This window comes from Mycotypha africana, assembly GCF_025528875.1.
Source record: "Mycotypha africana strain NRRL 2978 chromosome Unknown BDF20scaffold_11, whole genome shotgun sequence".
Taxonomy (NCBI): domain Eukaryota; kingdom Fungi; phylum Mucoromycota; class Mucoromycetes; order Mucorales; family Mycotyphaceae; genus Mycotypha; species Mycotypha africana.
In genome coordinates this window covers 612,184-626,441 of record NW_026515735.1, presented here as the reverse complement: position 1 = coordinate 626,441, position 14,258 = coordinate 612,184, and the positions used below count along the sequence as shown (strand labels likewise).

The following is a 14,258-nucleotide window of genomic DNA, read 5'->3' as shown; positions in this document are numbered from 1 at the left end:
AGTGTTGAATACCCGACCCTATGTCCTTGGCTGACTTTAATCTACCCTTTTAACCAAAGCCAAAAATTTGTATAACGCCTGTACGATGATAGTTTCTACCCTATAAAATGGCTATTCGCTAGAAAGAGGTTGGAGCTCAATCTTTAACGCCTGGCTAACATAGAATGTGTTGATAGGCTTTCAAGCCACAGTCAATGGATGGTCTATGATTGGTTTTTGCTAGATATAAATGGTACTAAAAGATTCGATCTTCGGCTACTTGCTTATCCACTATACTTATGTCAACAAACAGCTTAATTACTTCATTGCTGTTTGCAGTGAACAGAAATAGAGCAAACATTCTCCAGCAGTGTTTGAAGATAATCATTCATTTAAGACTAAAGTTTGCAAAGGTTCACCAACAGCAAGTTCGGTTGCTGATTGTCTGGTCATTTTTGATTTCAGAGTTGCCAGTCATTGTTGATTACGAGAAAAGTTGGTTTTTAAATCCATATTCAGCAACATTATCAAAGCGAAAAGAATGATCGCTTGCGTGAATTGCAATACAACGTCTCGTCTAAAGTTAAACTTCCCCTTGCGAATAACAGATTGCATCATCAATTGTTTTGTCTGTAAAATCAAGTCGTACCATTAAGCGTAAAAAGCATGAACGTTATCATGTTTTTTCTTTTAAATAAAGCTCTAATCCATTGTCATCCAAATGCTTATTTCTTACCCCTTTCCTAATCATAAAGTAGACAACTTTCCCGTCGCCTTTTTTTAATATTTAGTAAAGCTCATCAAGTACAACAATCAGTGTATTTTAAATTTTTTGTATTGGAAAGTTCAATACAAATAATAGCTACTCTTTTTGACTATGTACTAGTGGGTTGTGTCTTACATCTTCTAGAAGATGATAGTACAGAACCCTTTCGACAACAAGCATGCATAATTGGAGTTAATAAATCAACAAATATTTCCAACTTGATATTGAAGGTTCTACTCTATTCTCCTCATTCTAACTTGTAGGTGCCTTCCACAGTAGCCTTCGTTTTGGTAATCAATTTCAAGTAGCTCAACAAATGAAGAGCCATATAAATCTACAGAAGTCCTTAGAAAGAAATGATATTTATTCAGCAGTACTGCCACAGTTAATAAGGATAGTGTGCGTAACTATGTGGTTAGAGGTTTTTTGTGGCCAATTTTAACTAATCTTATAACTTTTTAGCACTTAAATTACCAACGGACCACTCATCAACAGTAAAACCGTTTGACAATTCTCTATGTAGGATTCACTGTGTTTATCGATACCCTGATTTTAGAGATGTGAATAAATATACCTCTGCGAATTATCCCGAATTAGGTACAATACTTGAAAGCCATATTCACGTTTTTTCGTCGAGATGAAAAACATGCTCGAATGTCATCTTTCACATTACTACATATTTTACATAGAGGATTCGGTCTAGCAGGAAGGAAGTTCAGCTGAAGAGTGTTTAAGGACAAGCAATCAGTCATATTCATTTATGATTATACTACTATGTTACTTTACATGTATGATTGCGAGATATCTTGCTTTTTTATTTTGGTTTTATTTTTGTCTACTCTTTTGTACATTTACCAAAGCATACAACATTTCAGACTGTGCTCTATAAAAAATAATTATGCTTACTTAAAATTCCACAGTCTATACTGTAACTTCAGAAACACCATAAATCGGAAAACGTAGTTTTTCGACATATTTTGGAATTTAAGACAGTAGATCTACCTTTGCCTCTTCTTCTCGTTTGCTGATATATCATTAAAAATTTTCGTTAATGATCCCTGCTGGCTATATTCTATTACAATTAGATGAGCCTATTCCAATTACATGTGACGAACAAATTTTCAGCACTATTGAAAACCACTTAAACAACCCTACTCAATTGAGGATACTCGAGTTAATAAGAAAGCTAAAAAGTAAATCAATCATACTCCCAACTCTTGCATACAACGAATATGGTACCTCGGTTTGCGTCGACATTAATATTGTAATCAGAAACGACGCCGAAGATCAAATGGCCTCTTCAGATCTTCTTGATCTGTTGACTTATGTGAATAGATCAACCCATCCAAAGCGGTCATTGTCGCCTTATGACTTGCGATCTTTCGATAGGAATGAATCAGCTCTCATACATAGTAGCCTTTTAGACATCTTTATTCATCTACCGTCACCAAAGATAGACAAACGAACATTACAATGGTGTCACAATAATGACATATTAAGCTTCCTTTTGGAAGATATCACTACTCAAATCCCTGGGATGAAAACTACCTTGTATAATTACCAAAAAGTAAAAAAAAAAAAAAAATCAAGTCTTGACAAATACATCAATGAAAAGAATTGTTTTTTTCTTAATCATTCGCCATTATGTTAGAATTCATTATGGAAGATCTTGCAGAGAGAGTTGGCGCCGTCATTAATCACCCCTTACCAGATAGTTGAACTCAGATCAGCTGATAATACTCCGTACTATTACGATCAGTTGACAGGTACCGTTACACTTCAATCTACTTATCGTTTACCCGATGCCCAGGGAGGCATCATCTGTGAAGACATGGTAATATAAAAGAAAGATAAGAACTGGCGTCTTTATTAGTATTAACCAAAACATATCAATAATGCAAAAGGGTACAGGAAAGACCTGCATCTGTTTAGCAGCAATAATGGTAACGAAAGACTTTTCAAATCCTTTTCAACATGATGGCAAATACTTGAAGACAGATTTCCCTTCAATTTTAACAGAGGCAAATAGGCCAGGAGGAATAACAAGTTTAAAGCACACTGCCGCTCTGTTAATTCTAGGATCCGGTATAAATTGGAAGCCTGTCGAACAACAGCTTCCTCAAGATATTGTCGATGACTGGTTCAAACAATACCCCATATATTATGAATGGACTAATATACCACAACATTTTGATTTTGAACGATCGCGCCGTTTTAAGCCAATATTCACCACTCTTAAAATATACCCTGCTACCACCACGCTGGTCGTCGTACCCGATAATTTAATTGCACAGTGGACGGGTGAAGTTTATAAGCACATAAAAGATGGGCACTTGAAATTTATAGTTTATGATGATACCAAACAGACCATCTGTTCGCCTTTTGAATTAATAGCTTATGATTTAGTGCTCATTAGCCAAAACCGATTTTCCCATGAACATTCAATAGGTGGATTGGACTTTAGCAGTAATATACAAAGAAAGAAGTTGCGCTATTGGCAGAAGAAATAATTAATGATCTTCAAACTGCTTCATAGGTCACCTATGTCGCTGTTCTTCAATAGCTTTTGATAAATGCGAATGCTCTGTAAAGAGAAAAAAATATGTATCACCATTATTACAGGTGCATTGGAAGCGTCTAATTGTTGGTAAGCTCAGTACTGCTACCTTAACAATGAGTATGGTCATTCTTGTAATGCTGATATGAAAATTCTTTGTTGCAAAAGATGAAGGTCATACGTTATCTTCAAAAAACAGACAGGCTGAATTATCAGCAAAACTCTTTGCTAATTGGAAGTGGATTTGTACGGGTACGCCCACTCGAAATCTTACCGAAACCGCTTCGACGCAAACAACGCAAGATAGTGAATCCGACGATCTGAATAGGTGAAAGTCGATATATATACTAGAAAAAGCGAGGTCTTTACTAACACTTATTTTATATAGACTTGGTTTATTAATAGGCCAAACATTGGGCATCGAGCCATTCAAGTCGAACAAGAAGCTTTGGTCCCGCCTGATTTCTCAACCGTTTTTAAAACGGAAACCATGGGCTGTAAACAATTTGAAACAAATGTTGGAGCGCATTATGATCCGCAATCAACGGATAGATATTGAAAGAGAAGTGACACTGCCGCCCTTGCATCAAAAAATAGTTTACTTGGGGTTTGACTATTATCAATGGATTGTAAGATCAATATAACAGAAAGAAAGTAAAGCATAGGCAAAGCACAGAGTCCTTAATATAATTAATTCCTTTGATGAATGTACAGGGACATAATTGTCAAATTGCAATGATTAGTTTGAATGCAATTCTATCTAGGAGAGAAGGTGCCGATTATCTCTTTTCACCCAAAAATCATAAAGCTCTGAGAGAAACAGTTCATAACCTATGGCAAAGCTGTTTATGGCATTCTGTTGAACCAAACCTTATTCGATCCGCTTATAACAACTGCATTGAGAAATGTACGGAAATCGTGGAAGGTCGTACTGATTATAACGAAAAAGACAATCAAGATCTGTTTCGTATCCGCGATGTATTGGAACACGCGCTGAATGATGATATGTTTCTATGCATGATGACGCATCATTCCCCTTCTTACGTGGTTCAAGGCTTACCTGCTTTGTTCAAAGAGACGTGGGGTTGGCTGAATGGAGATCATGGTGCCTATGTTCCTGTTGGTTCTTTCCCTTGGGACGATCATTGTGTTATAAATGCTGAGAGGGTAGTAGATGTCATGGATCAGGTGATAACAGCAAAAGCGAATGATTCGAAAAATTTATTCGTTTACAATGGGCTTAGTAAAACATTGATCAGCGTGGAAGAGTATGAGTTAAGAAAGAAAAGGAGAACGCGTGAAGCGCGAAGAAAAAAAGAGGCATTTCATGAGAATCTAAAGCAACAAAAGCTCCAAGCGTTGAATGTCAATCATAATAATGTAGCTGATAAGACACTCCCAGGGAAGCAGCCTTTGGTGCCAAAAATTGCAGTAACCGACACATCAAACGCAAAAAATAGCGATGAAGAGACACAGGATGAGCAATTAACATTTTACACGCTTAATGCCTTTTCCGATGCAAGGGTATTGTCGAGCTCCAGTGTCAAGATTAACTACCTTGTTGATCAAATTTATAAGTATCAAAAGACCGAGAAGTGCATAATTTTTTCTCAGCATTTCAATGAGATGTATGAAATTTATCTAGCATTACAACTAACTAGAATACGTGTTCTAATGTATCAAGAATCTGAAATGGTAATGAGGATATTTCGTTTGGAGTGTTTTTATTATGATTATACTACGTAAACAACTGGCACTCAAATTTGTCCTCATTTAATGCTAGAGTAATGCAAAAAGATCACAGATGATTTTGACTTTTAACACTTCTGACAACGCAAATGTGATTATTATGGCAGTCCAAAAGGCTGCTTATGGTATTGATCTATCGTCGGCCTCAAGAGTGTTCTTTGTCAGTCCTGTTTGGCAACCAGCAATGGAACAGCAGGCTATCAAGCGCGCTCATCGGATTGGACAAAAAAGACCGGTCTACGTTGAAACCCTCGTCATTCAAAATACGATTGAGGACGCGTTATTACAAAGAAGGAATCAAGTATCAAGTGGGGAAGGTATATCGAAAACACTGATCCTTGTTCTAAATGTTTCCTGATTTTCTAACTGATAAAGCCCTTTTTTTGGGTTCTGTAAAAACTGACCGTATAGCAATGACTGATCATCAAGTGATGGAGGGGAGTGATAATGATAAAGAAAACCTCAAGAGAGGCGATTTCTATACGGACTCCAAGTTGAAAGATATTCTAAACCATGCGTATTTTGTGCCTTTGCCTGATAGTATTACTCAAGAGGAGTCAACTGGCATTTTTCGACAACGGATCGTCCCTTTTAATGCTCCTCTTTGGTTTGTACAAAAAAAAAGGGCGTTGAACGATGAGCAAATCGACAGCAATAAAGTTGAGGGAAACGCTATTAGCAACAGTAATGTTACGACTTTCTACGCTGAGACCCCTAGAAGAACAACTGTAAATGATGCTGAAGTCGATAATGATATTGATGTGGAGCTTGACGATGGAATAACGAGCCTAAATGATGAAAGTAACGCTAATGTTGGCGAAGAAAGCGTTAAACCTGCAATAAAGGAAGAAGAAAGTATACAGCTCATTTTGAAAGATGAGGATGAGCCGTTGCTGGATATTGAAGGTGATGACGACGTGATGGATCACGTACAACCATGGAAAATTAGATTAATGGAGCAACCAAAACGAACAATGACGGCTAGTCGTGAAAATCCACCAGAGCCAATAGCAGCCTGTTTTGTTCCCAATAATATTACTAAGCAAAATACAAACGAAGTAATTAGCCTCAATCAATTTCAAACGAGCCCACAACGGTCTGTAATATCATCTGATGGTGATGCTAGTAGGCCTAAAAAGAAAAAGAAAACTGTATCCTTTGCTTTTTAATAAATATCGCATCAATTTTCTGCTCTCGCGTGTCAGTGCTGGCCGCTGTCATTCAAACCTGGATTGTTAGAGAGCAGTCATAACCCTAGTTAACAAAATTCGTCTTTTTTTGACAGATAAACAACCCCTTTTCCCTTTTCACTGCCACTTTTTAAGTTTGCTAGTGGGTTCGTTTTATTTAAACTATTACAGCATGAGCAGTACATGGAAAAGATTGATACCAACCTCTTCACGCAGCTTACTACGCAATCAAAGCTGCCGTTATAATGGCAAATGTCTCCAAACTATGTCAAAAACGTTATTTCAACAAACAAAATATGCCACTCAAACGCGAGCGTTTACTCAGTCTGTCATTCGTCCCGTCTCATTCAAAAACATTTTTGCAATGAAAGAACACGCACAAGAGAATCCAGTATTGTATGATCAAGATCATCTATTTCACATATTATCACAATCACCTATACCCGAACTAAGAGATAGAGCGAATATTGTCAAGAAATATGGTGTATGCCCAGTTTGTGAAGCTCTCGGCGAAAATACTGAACACAAGCCGGCTTATGATTGCCCTGATTGTGGCTATCCTACACACTGTAGCGAAAAACATTACTATATGGGCTTAGCAGAGCATAAGGAACATCATTGTGATATTCTACGACAAATAAACGAGGATGATCATGATTTACGGTCCGGTCGACCCATGCGCGAATTTGAATTTCCTTGTAAGTTGAGCTGTTAGAGCGTTGTTTGTAGCTATATTTGTCTCTAGTATTATGTGGGATATTCATTTACCTGCATTGATATTTTTTTTTCTTACAGCAACACAAGGGTTTGATGAGACAGTAAATATGGCCAACTGGGATATGTTTTTCTACACTCGCAGTTTCCCCTCCATGGACAGTGATAGATCAATGAGACACGTCTCAAAACTGTTGACATACCCTATGTCAATTGGACAGTTATTGCATGAATCATGTCCTTATAAATATGGCGAGCAAATTACAAAGGAAGGCATGAGGTCCATCGCAGGTAATAAAAGAATTGAGGTGTCAAATAAGCAGAATTCATGCATGAATTAACTGAGCCTGAATTCTGAACTTGTATATTGCAGCTTTACGAACAATTTTGTATCCTGGTGATCGATTGACAAATGGTGCTTCACCAGCCTTCAATACAGAGACAATAAACATCTATATACTTGGTGCTCGTGCAGAAGCTACGTTACCCTCTCACATATGGCTTCAATTATCATACTTATTTCCCGCTACCCCTTTCCATTTGCACTTTGTTGGGCCTGATGCTTTGGCACCCAAGCAAAAACCTCACACTGAATCTGTGCACGAGCGTCTTATATTTACTTACAACAATGCAATGTATCATGATTATCATGAGACGATTGAAAAGTTTGATCCTTTTACAGACTTGTTCTTTTTATTCTCCCCCGGTATTGGCTATCCTGATGCTCGTCCAAGTTGGAAACCTTCTATTGCTAAAGCTCTCGAAACAAAATGCCCGATATTCATTACAGGATTCAGTGAAGCAGACATAATGAACGATATAAAGGCTGTTGAGCAAGATCACGCGAATGAGTTTGACTGGTTATTGAAGCCTACAGTAAACGAATTTCGTAGTTTGAAGAGAGACGTGAACTTGATGGATTTAAGACAGACGGCTTTTGCAAATCATTCCATTTGGGGTATCCGTGGTAAACGTTATGATGTGGTGCATGACCCCGCTCACAGTGATTGATATGAACATATAGTAAATTAAAGACGATGCAAACAGATTTGCATACTAGGGACAATATATTGTATCTGCGTACACGCATATTAGTCGTTATGGAAAGAATCATGTACCATTGAAGGAACGGGTACGATAAGCGGTTAGAACTAACCTTGTATACAATCTATATCATTTTTTATTCAGAGAAAATAAAGAACCGTCGTTCTGCTACTGCATCTTGCCGTGAGTGGGGTAGACTCATGGATATTCTATTCCCTCTATCTAAGAACTATATGAATGCCATGTAAAACCGTTTTACTCCTAAGACGAAGTGAGAATATCACGATAAGGGGATCGCGGAAAAAGGAAACGGAGAGGTGATATTGCACCTACAACTCTCCTTAATCTGGAAATAAATATAATAATTCTACTTAAAGAAAAATTTGCAATGCACCCCAAGAACAGTCTATATCTATATTATTTTTGGACTTATCTTTAGTTGCAATGGATAGGGACACATTCATGCGAATTAACATGAAAGCAACCTCTCAAATATTTGTCTATCATGAATGCAAAAGTGCCTCACGAGTAATAGGTCCAATTGCTGACTTTGTGTCACAGTTTAGAATGTTTTTTTCTTTTGCTTCTTACACTGGCGTACAAACTTCTAATTGGTCTTTGGACGGAACTACATACTTACTGACGAGTGCATCAAATATTTTGCTAAGATGGGGAATCTGCGCAGGTTAACAACGCAGGTAGGTATTAATGTTAATAACCGTAAATGTTTTAAAGACTTGATTAACATATTGTAGGGATTGAATAATAAGAAAGAAAGTACATAAAAGGGGTTATTCTGATTTAGTACCTTCTTGTTGTACTTGTTGACTTACAGTCCACGCTTTACTTCGTGCAGAGCACAACAGCCTTTGTGCAAGCACTTCACAAAAAAGCTAATTTAGGATAAAATTTACGCTTTTTATTTCACTTTTTTTTTTTTTTTTTTTTTTTTTTTTTTTCTTATTGTTCCTCTTTTCCTTCATCGCCTGTTATCTGGAAACAAGGGTCTTCTTACCATTATTACCACCACTATCTATTTTTGAGTTTTATTTACAAAATTTAACGCCTTAAAACTATTTTAAGCAGTACAAACAGAAAAGAAAAAGTAGTAAGATATAACTGTTCTAGATTCATCTATGAATTCCAGAGACTTTATATGTCGAGTGAAAGCATTATATAAATACGAATCGAATGATCCCTCCTCATTATCGTTTAAAGCCGGGGCAATAATTGAAGTCCTTGCACAGTTGGACTCCGGATGGTGGGATGGCTGGTAAAAATTTGCGACACATATGCTTTGTTTAAGAAAAAGAAGAAGAAGGGGGGGAAAAAAAAAGCAATGACCCTAACTCTTTTCTTTTCCAGGTCTGAAGGGAAACGAGGATGGTTTCCCAGCAATTATGTAGAAATATTGAAAGAAAATGTAGAGGAGTCATTTGGAAACAATGTAAGTTCCAATGCAACAATGATGATAAGCAAGGTCTAGCTTATCTAAGTTCCCTTCTTTTACGTTAAAACAACAGCAGATATGGAACCTCCAACAGGAGTGGAGGCACAAACATCAGCTTCAAAGAACAATGGGTAGCCAGCAGCGCGTAACAGATCAAGATATGCAAAGGCAATTAAGGCTAAGTCTACAAGCATCAGATATACTACAGAGACAACAGCGACAGCAAGAAAGCCCTCCGTCTTCTCCATCTTCATCATCACCATGGATCTTGCAAACAACAGAAGATGGATCAGAACAATATTACTACAACACTTTAACACAGGAGATGAGATACTCAATGCCGCCAGATTTATATATGGATGATAGAGATGTAAATGCGTTGGCTATTGCTGACAATCATAACATTTTAGAGAATTCTTTATACCATAATGGTGCTAATACAATGGCAGCATCTCAGTTAATGTACGAAAATATCAATCAGCCTACACGCCCTGTGCGTGCTCTCAACAGAATAAATACAAATGAAAGCGACTTCCACTCGAGCAATATTGACAATTTATCGGCAATTGATCTGAGGAAAGGGAATACTCAGCAAGAATTGTCCCTGAAAGAAGAGCTTGAGCATAAATTTGTAGATGATGAAAGACTTCCTCCTAATTGGATTCGAAAAACTACACCGAAAGGGAGATTCTTTTATTGTAACGTTAAAACTGATGAGACGACATGGGAGTTGGAAAAGATCGACCCGGATACGGGAATCTTGCTCACTTCTCCTACAACAACAGCAGAGTCTGCTGAACATATCTTTCCTTACTCACCGAAGCAAGCAAAGTTTTATATTACGGACTTGTCGGACGTAAACGATATCTCAGACTATATGCAACAAATGTACACCCGTGACGATAAGGTGCAGATGACCTGGCAGGGTCTTTCAACAGCTATTGCACAAGCCATTCAACGTTTGAAAGATTCCATACGTCAAAACCAAAGCCAACATTTTTCTGAAGATACCAATACCATTGTGCAACGTATTCGCCTTCTACTACATGCAAGCGACTGCATCGAAAAAGAGACTTCCCTTCATTTAAAATCAAATAGGCAACTACGAGCATTACATCGATCATTATTAGCATCACTAGCAAAACTTGTACTATCAACCAAAGTAGCATCAAATGCCTGGCCAACATCCGAATCTCTTATCAAATTACAAACCGATGCGGAGGAACTACTTATTGCTGTGCGCAACTTCATGACATGCGCACAGGAACTTCAAATAGTTATCAAAGAATGCAAGCCAGTGTTAACATATGAGGATGAAAATATTTGGCGTTCACACCCATCTATATCTAAACATAATAAAGGGTATCCTGAAATGAGCAAATCCGACAGTATAACCTCGATACATATATTAGAAGAAAACGTACGTGGAGCTATAAGCTCATACATGGAAAGTATACGCGCTGCCTTTGAGCAAAACAGTACTAAGGCTGTTTTGAATGAATTAAAAGCAAATGCACCATTGCTGATTGCTCAGTTCCGAAATCTTAGCAATACGACGAGCAATTTCTTAAATGCTACAGAAGAAGCATGCCATCATTCAACACAAGCAACGCATAATCACGAAAAATACAAAACATTACTCAAATCGAAGCAACCTATTTATAAGGCAATGGGGTCATTATTTATAATTTCTCAAGCAATTACAAATGCAGTTATGAATCAAGAACAAATAAAACAAAGTTACGAGCAAATTAAAGAGCACGTACATCTTATTGATAAAGGTCTACAAAAAATGGTTAGTGCAACGGAACAATATATTACGGAACAGAATATTATCGAATCGCGAAATACACCAACACCTACCCAACGACACTATATCACCAGCAATAGCCATGCTGGTTCGATTTCAACAGAAGATGAGCGTGAAGGCCAAAATACATCCATCGACAATCTTAAAAGATCAGACATTGGACTAAACTTATTAATGAACTCCCTTGTAAGCAATCCCAACGGCCCTTTATTAGATAGTAACGACGATTTACCGAGTGAAACAAGTAGCGGCCATCACAGCGAAATGACAGGCACCAATAGCCGTCAGCAAGCAAAAACAATAACGAATAAGTATCCAAGTACTGAAGATCCAATTTCTCGTCGTCGTGATACCCTCATTGGAACTCCTAGCAACCATGTCAATGGTTCATCAGCCACGGTGGCTACTAATGGCAGTGGAGGAAGCGGCCATACACCGACATCGGCAACTGCTCCAAGCTCAAACCTAAATGAAGCATTGCACTGGTTTTTGAAAACGGATTACGATCCCAACGAAATGATCATCAATGCAGAAGGAAATGTCAAGGGAGGTTCTTTGCATTGTCTTGTACAACACCTAACACAACATGATCAATTAGGTATTACCAAAATTTTTTCTTGCTTCTAATATGTTTATAGTTAGCTCAGGGAAACAGAAAAATAACATTGGCTCTTTATTTGATCCCTTGAATTTAGATTCTAAGTTTAATACCACCTTCCTCTTGACATATCGATCTTTCTGTACTACTGAAGAATTGTTCCATGAGCTATTTAGCAGATATCAATTAGCACCACCCGATGGACTATCTACGGATGAAGTAGACATTTGGAAAGAGAGAAAGTTGAAACTAGTAAGGCTAAGGTAAGCATGCAAAAATACTTTGGGTGAACCCACCTATTTTGGGTACATAGCACAGCACGATCTGATTACTTTGCACATTTTACTTTGCTTGGTTCTCCATAACAGAGTATTCAATGTTATAAAATCTTGGCTAGAAACATATTTCAATGAAGAAGAGGATCGTTCAATACTTCCAGAAATCAGTCATTTCACTGATAATGTAATTGTCGAATCAATGAGGTTTGGTGCCGAGCAACTCACAAAACTTATCAAGAAGCGTATGCTATCTGAGGACTCGAGCCAAATTCGAAAGATGAAATTGAATGTGCGCACAGGTGATTTGCCCGTTCCTATCCTTCCTAAAAATATGAAACGTATCAAATTGCTCGAATTGGATCCCCATGAACTAGCTCGACAAATGACTATTATGGATTTTCGTCTGTACAGTAAAATTAAACCTGTGGAGTGCTTGGATAAAAATTGGGGAAAGCCCGATACAACAGCGCTAGAGCATGGAGGACATCATATTGCCGCTAATGTCAAAGCGTCCATTGAGCACTCAAACCAAGTAACGGCATGGGTAACGGATTCAATTTTGAGCAAAGAAGAAGTTAAGAAGAGAGCTGCTGTGTTGAAGCATTGGATTTTTGTTGCAGAACGATGCCGTTTTCTTAATAATTACAATACATGCATGGCAATCTTATCAGCATTTGATAACGGTTCTATTGGTCGGCTTAAGCGTACATGGGAGTTGATCAGTACGCGAACTATGCAGATTTTGCAGAATATAAGACGACTGATGGGGGCCAACCGTAATTTTAGTGAATATCGCGATATCATTCATCGCATCAACCCACCATGTATTCCCTTCTTGGGTATCTATTTACAGGACTTGACTTTCATTGAAGACGGCAATTCCAACTATTTAAAGAAGTCTAACAATCTCATTAATTTTGCAAAACGTATGAAGACAGCAGAGGTGATCAGAGACCTTCAACAATATCAGTCCACCCATTACATGCTTACACCTGTACCCGACATCCAAGAATTTATCAAAACTCATTTGCATTCGAGTAGAGAAGAGGAGGAGCTTTATAATCTCAGTCTGAAGTTAGAACCTCGGTAAAAGAACACTGCCACTCCTCGTAGTATTACTATAAGGTTACTTTTGATTTATTGATATATATTATTGTCATTTTGAATTTTAGGGAACGTGGTGAGGACACTATTGCCAGACGTTTGAAGGAATCAGGACTCCATTAAACCCGGACTAACAAAAGGAAAAATGACTATTGTCAATGCACTTAGGAGAATATATCAAAATGGTCACATGGTCTGTGAACGATCGTCAATTAGCGCGATCAACATTTGTTAGGGATGATCCATGAATAAACTTCTAAACGTTGAGTGTAATTTTGCATGATACAGTCCGGCTGATGGATATTGTCGGCTACAGAAAATGAATTGTTTGGCAGAAAAATCAAATTGGTGGTAGTTATAATAAAATGTTATGGTTGTCGGTTAATGGCAGACTTTTACACGAGATATTCAGCCACTTCAAGGCCTACTTCAAGGCCTAATTTAAGATTCGAGCATTTTGTGGTAAAAGCTTGTATAAATACATATATAGCATTATATGTCTTGATTTGCTAAACAGGCGAAGCTGCGTAATTGTTCAGCTGACTAGTATTAGAACTTTCATAAAAATAAACAAGACTATTTGTCACGATTCAATACTTTGCTAACAGTGCTTTCAATTCAACCGTTACTTGTCTTTGTAGAATAATTAAGATGACAAGAGCTAGAAAAGTAACCCACTTATATCGACTCTGCACGCAGATTTCCAGTTTGACTACTTTAAGCATACTGATTGCACCAAGAATAGTAAGACTAACTGTTTTGGTGAAGGTGTTGTGATAATTATAGGGTATCTTGCTTTAAGTGGTGTCCTATCAGTGTCAAATGCACTTTGATTAATGAACATTCAAAATTTCATATAGTGCATACCAGCTTTTGAACAAGTTTCAACTCTTTACGTCTTTCAATAATCTAAGTACTCCGGTTACGTGTGGCCGATGACAAATAACTTTTTCATTACTTATGTTATACTCGAAACTTTCTAATTATAGTTTCTTTTTCAAGCTAGAACCTTCAAAGCT

General features: G+C 37.5%; 5 protein-coding genes across 5 annotated transcripts; all 5 read left to right on the top strand.

Annotated features, from left to right (window-relative positions):
• Positions 1–2,036: 2,036 nt before the first annotated feature.
• On the top strand, positions 2,037–5,048 carry BDF20DRAFT_827542 (SNF2 family N-terminal domain-containing protein; the record flags this gene model as incomplete). Its single annotated transcript, XM_053078171.1, has 8 exons — positions 2,037–2,312; positions 2,397–2,579; positions 2,650–3,211; positions 3,282–3,392; positions 3,471–3,630; positions 3,691–3,931; positions 4,017–4,570; positions 4,763–5,048. 8 exons carry the CDS (start codon positions 2,037–2,039, stop codon positions 5,046–5,048), a joined length of 2,373 nt encoding a protein of 790 aa, XP_052932319.1.
• Positions 5,049–5,139: 91 nt separating this feature from the next.
• BDF20DRAFT_790053 (P-loop containing nucleoside triphosphate hydrolase protein) lies at positions 5,140–5,364 on the top strand (the record flags this gene model as incomplete). Its single annotated transcript, XM_053076173.1, has 1 exon — positions 5,140–5,364. A coding segment is annotated over one exon (225 nt), but the record flags the coding sequence as incomplete, so codon positions are not given.
• On the top strand, positions 5,346–6,348 carry BDF20DRAFT_893222 (uncharacterized protein). Its single transcript, XM_053082337.1, is given in 2 exon segments — positions 5,346–5,405; positions 5,418–6,348. The coding sequence occupies 2 exon segments, from the start codon at positions 5,399–5,401 to the stop codon at positions 6,218–6,220; spliced, it is 810 nt and encodes a 269-aa protein (XP_052932317.1). The 5' UTR covers positions 5,346–5,398; the 3' UTR covers positions 6,221–6,348.
• A 257-nt stretch (positions 6,349–6,605) lies between these two features.
• On the top strand, positions 6,606–7,966 carry BDF20DRAFT_827023 (zinc-finger of mitochondrial splicing suppressor 51-domain-containing protein; the record flags this gene model as incomplete). The annotated part of the gene is made up of 3 exons (XM_053078131.1): positions 6,606–6,939; positions 7,037–7,246; positions 7,329–7,966. The coding sequence occupies 3 exons, from the start codon at positions 6,606–6,608 to the stop codon at positions 7,964–7,966; spliced, it is 1,182 nt and encodes a 393-aa protein (XP_052932316.1).
• Positions 7,967–8,980: 1,014 nt separating this feature from the next.
• BDF20DRAFT_893218 (ras guanine nucleotide exchange factor domain-containing protein) lies at positions 8,981–13,814 on the top strand. Its single transcript, XM_053082336.1, has 5 exons — positions 8,981–9,446; positions 9,523–11,857; positions 11,955–12,120; positions 12,226–13,221; positions 13,308–13,814. The coding sequence occupies exons 1-5, from the start codon at positions 9,258–9,260 to the stop codon at positions 13,360–13,362; spliced, it is 3,741 nt and encodes a 1,246-aa protein (XP_052932315.1). The 5' UTR covers positions 8,981–9,257; the 3' UTR covers positions 13,363–13,814.
• The last annotated feature ends 444 nt before the right edge of the window (positions 13,815–14,258 follow it).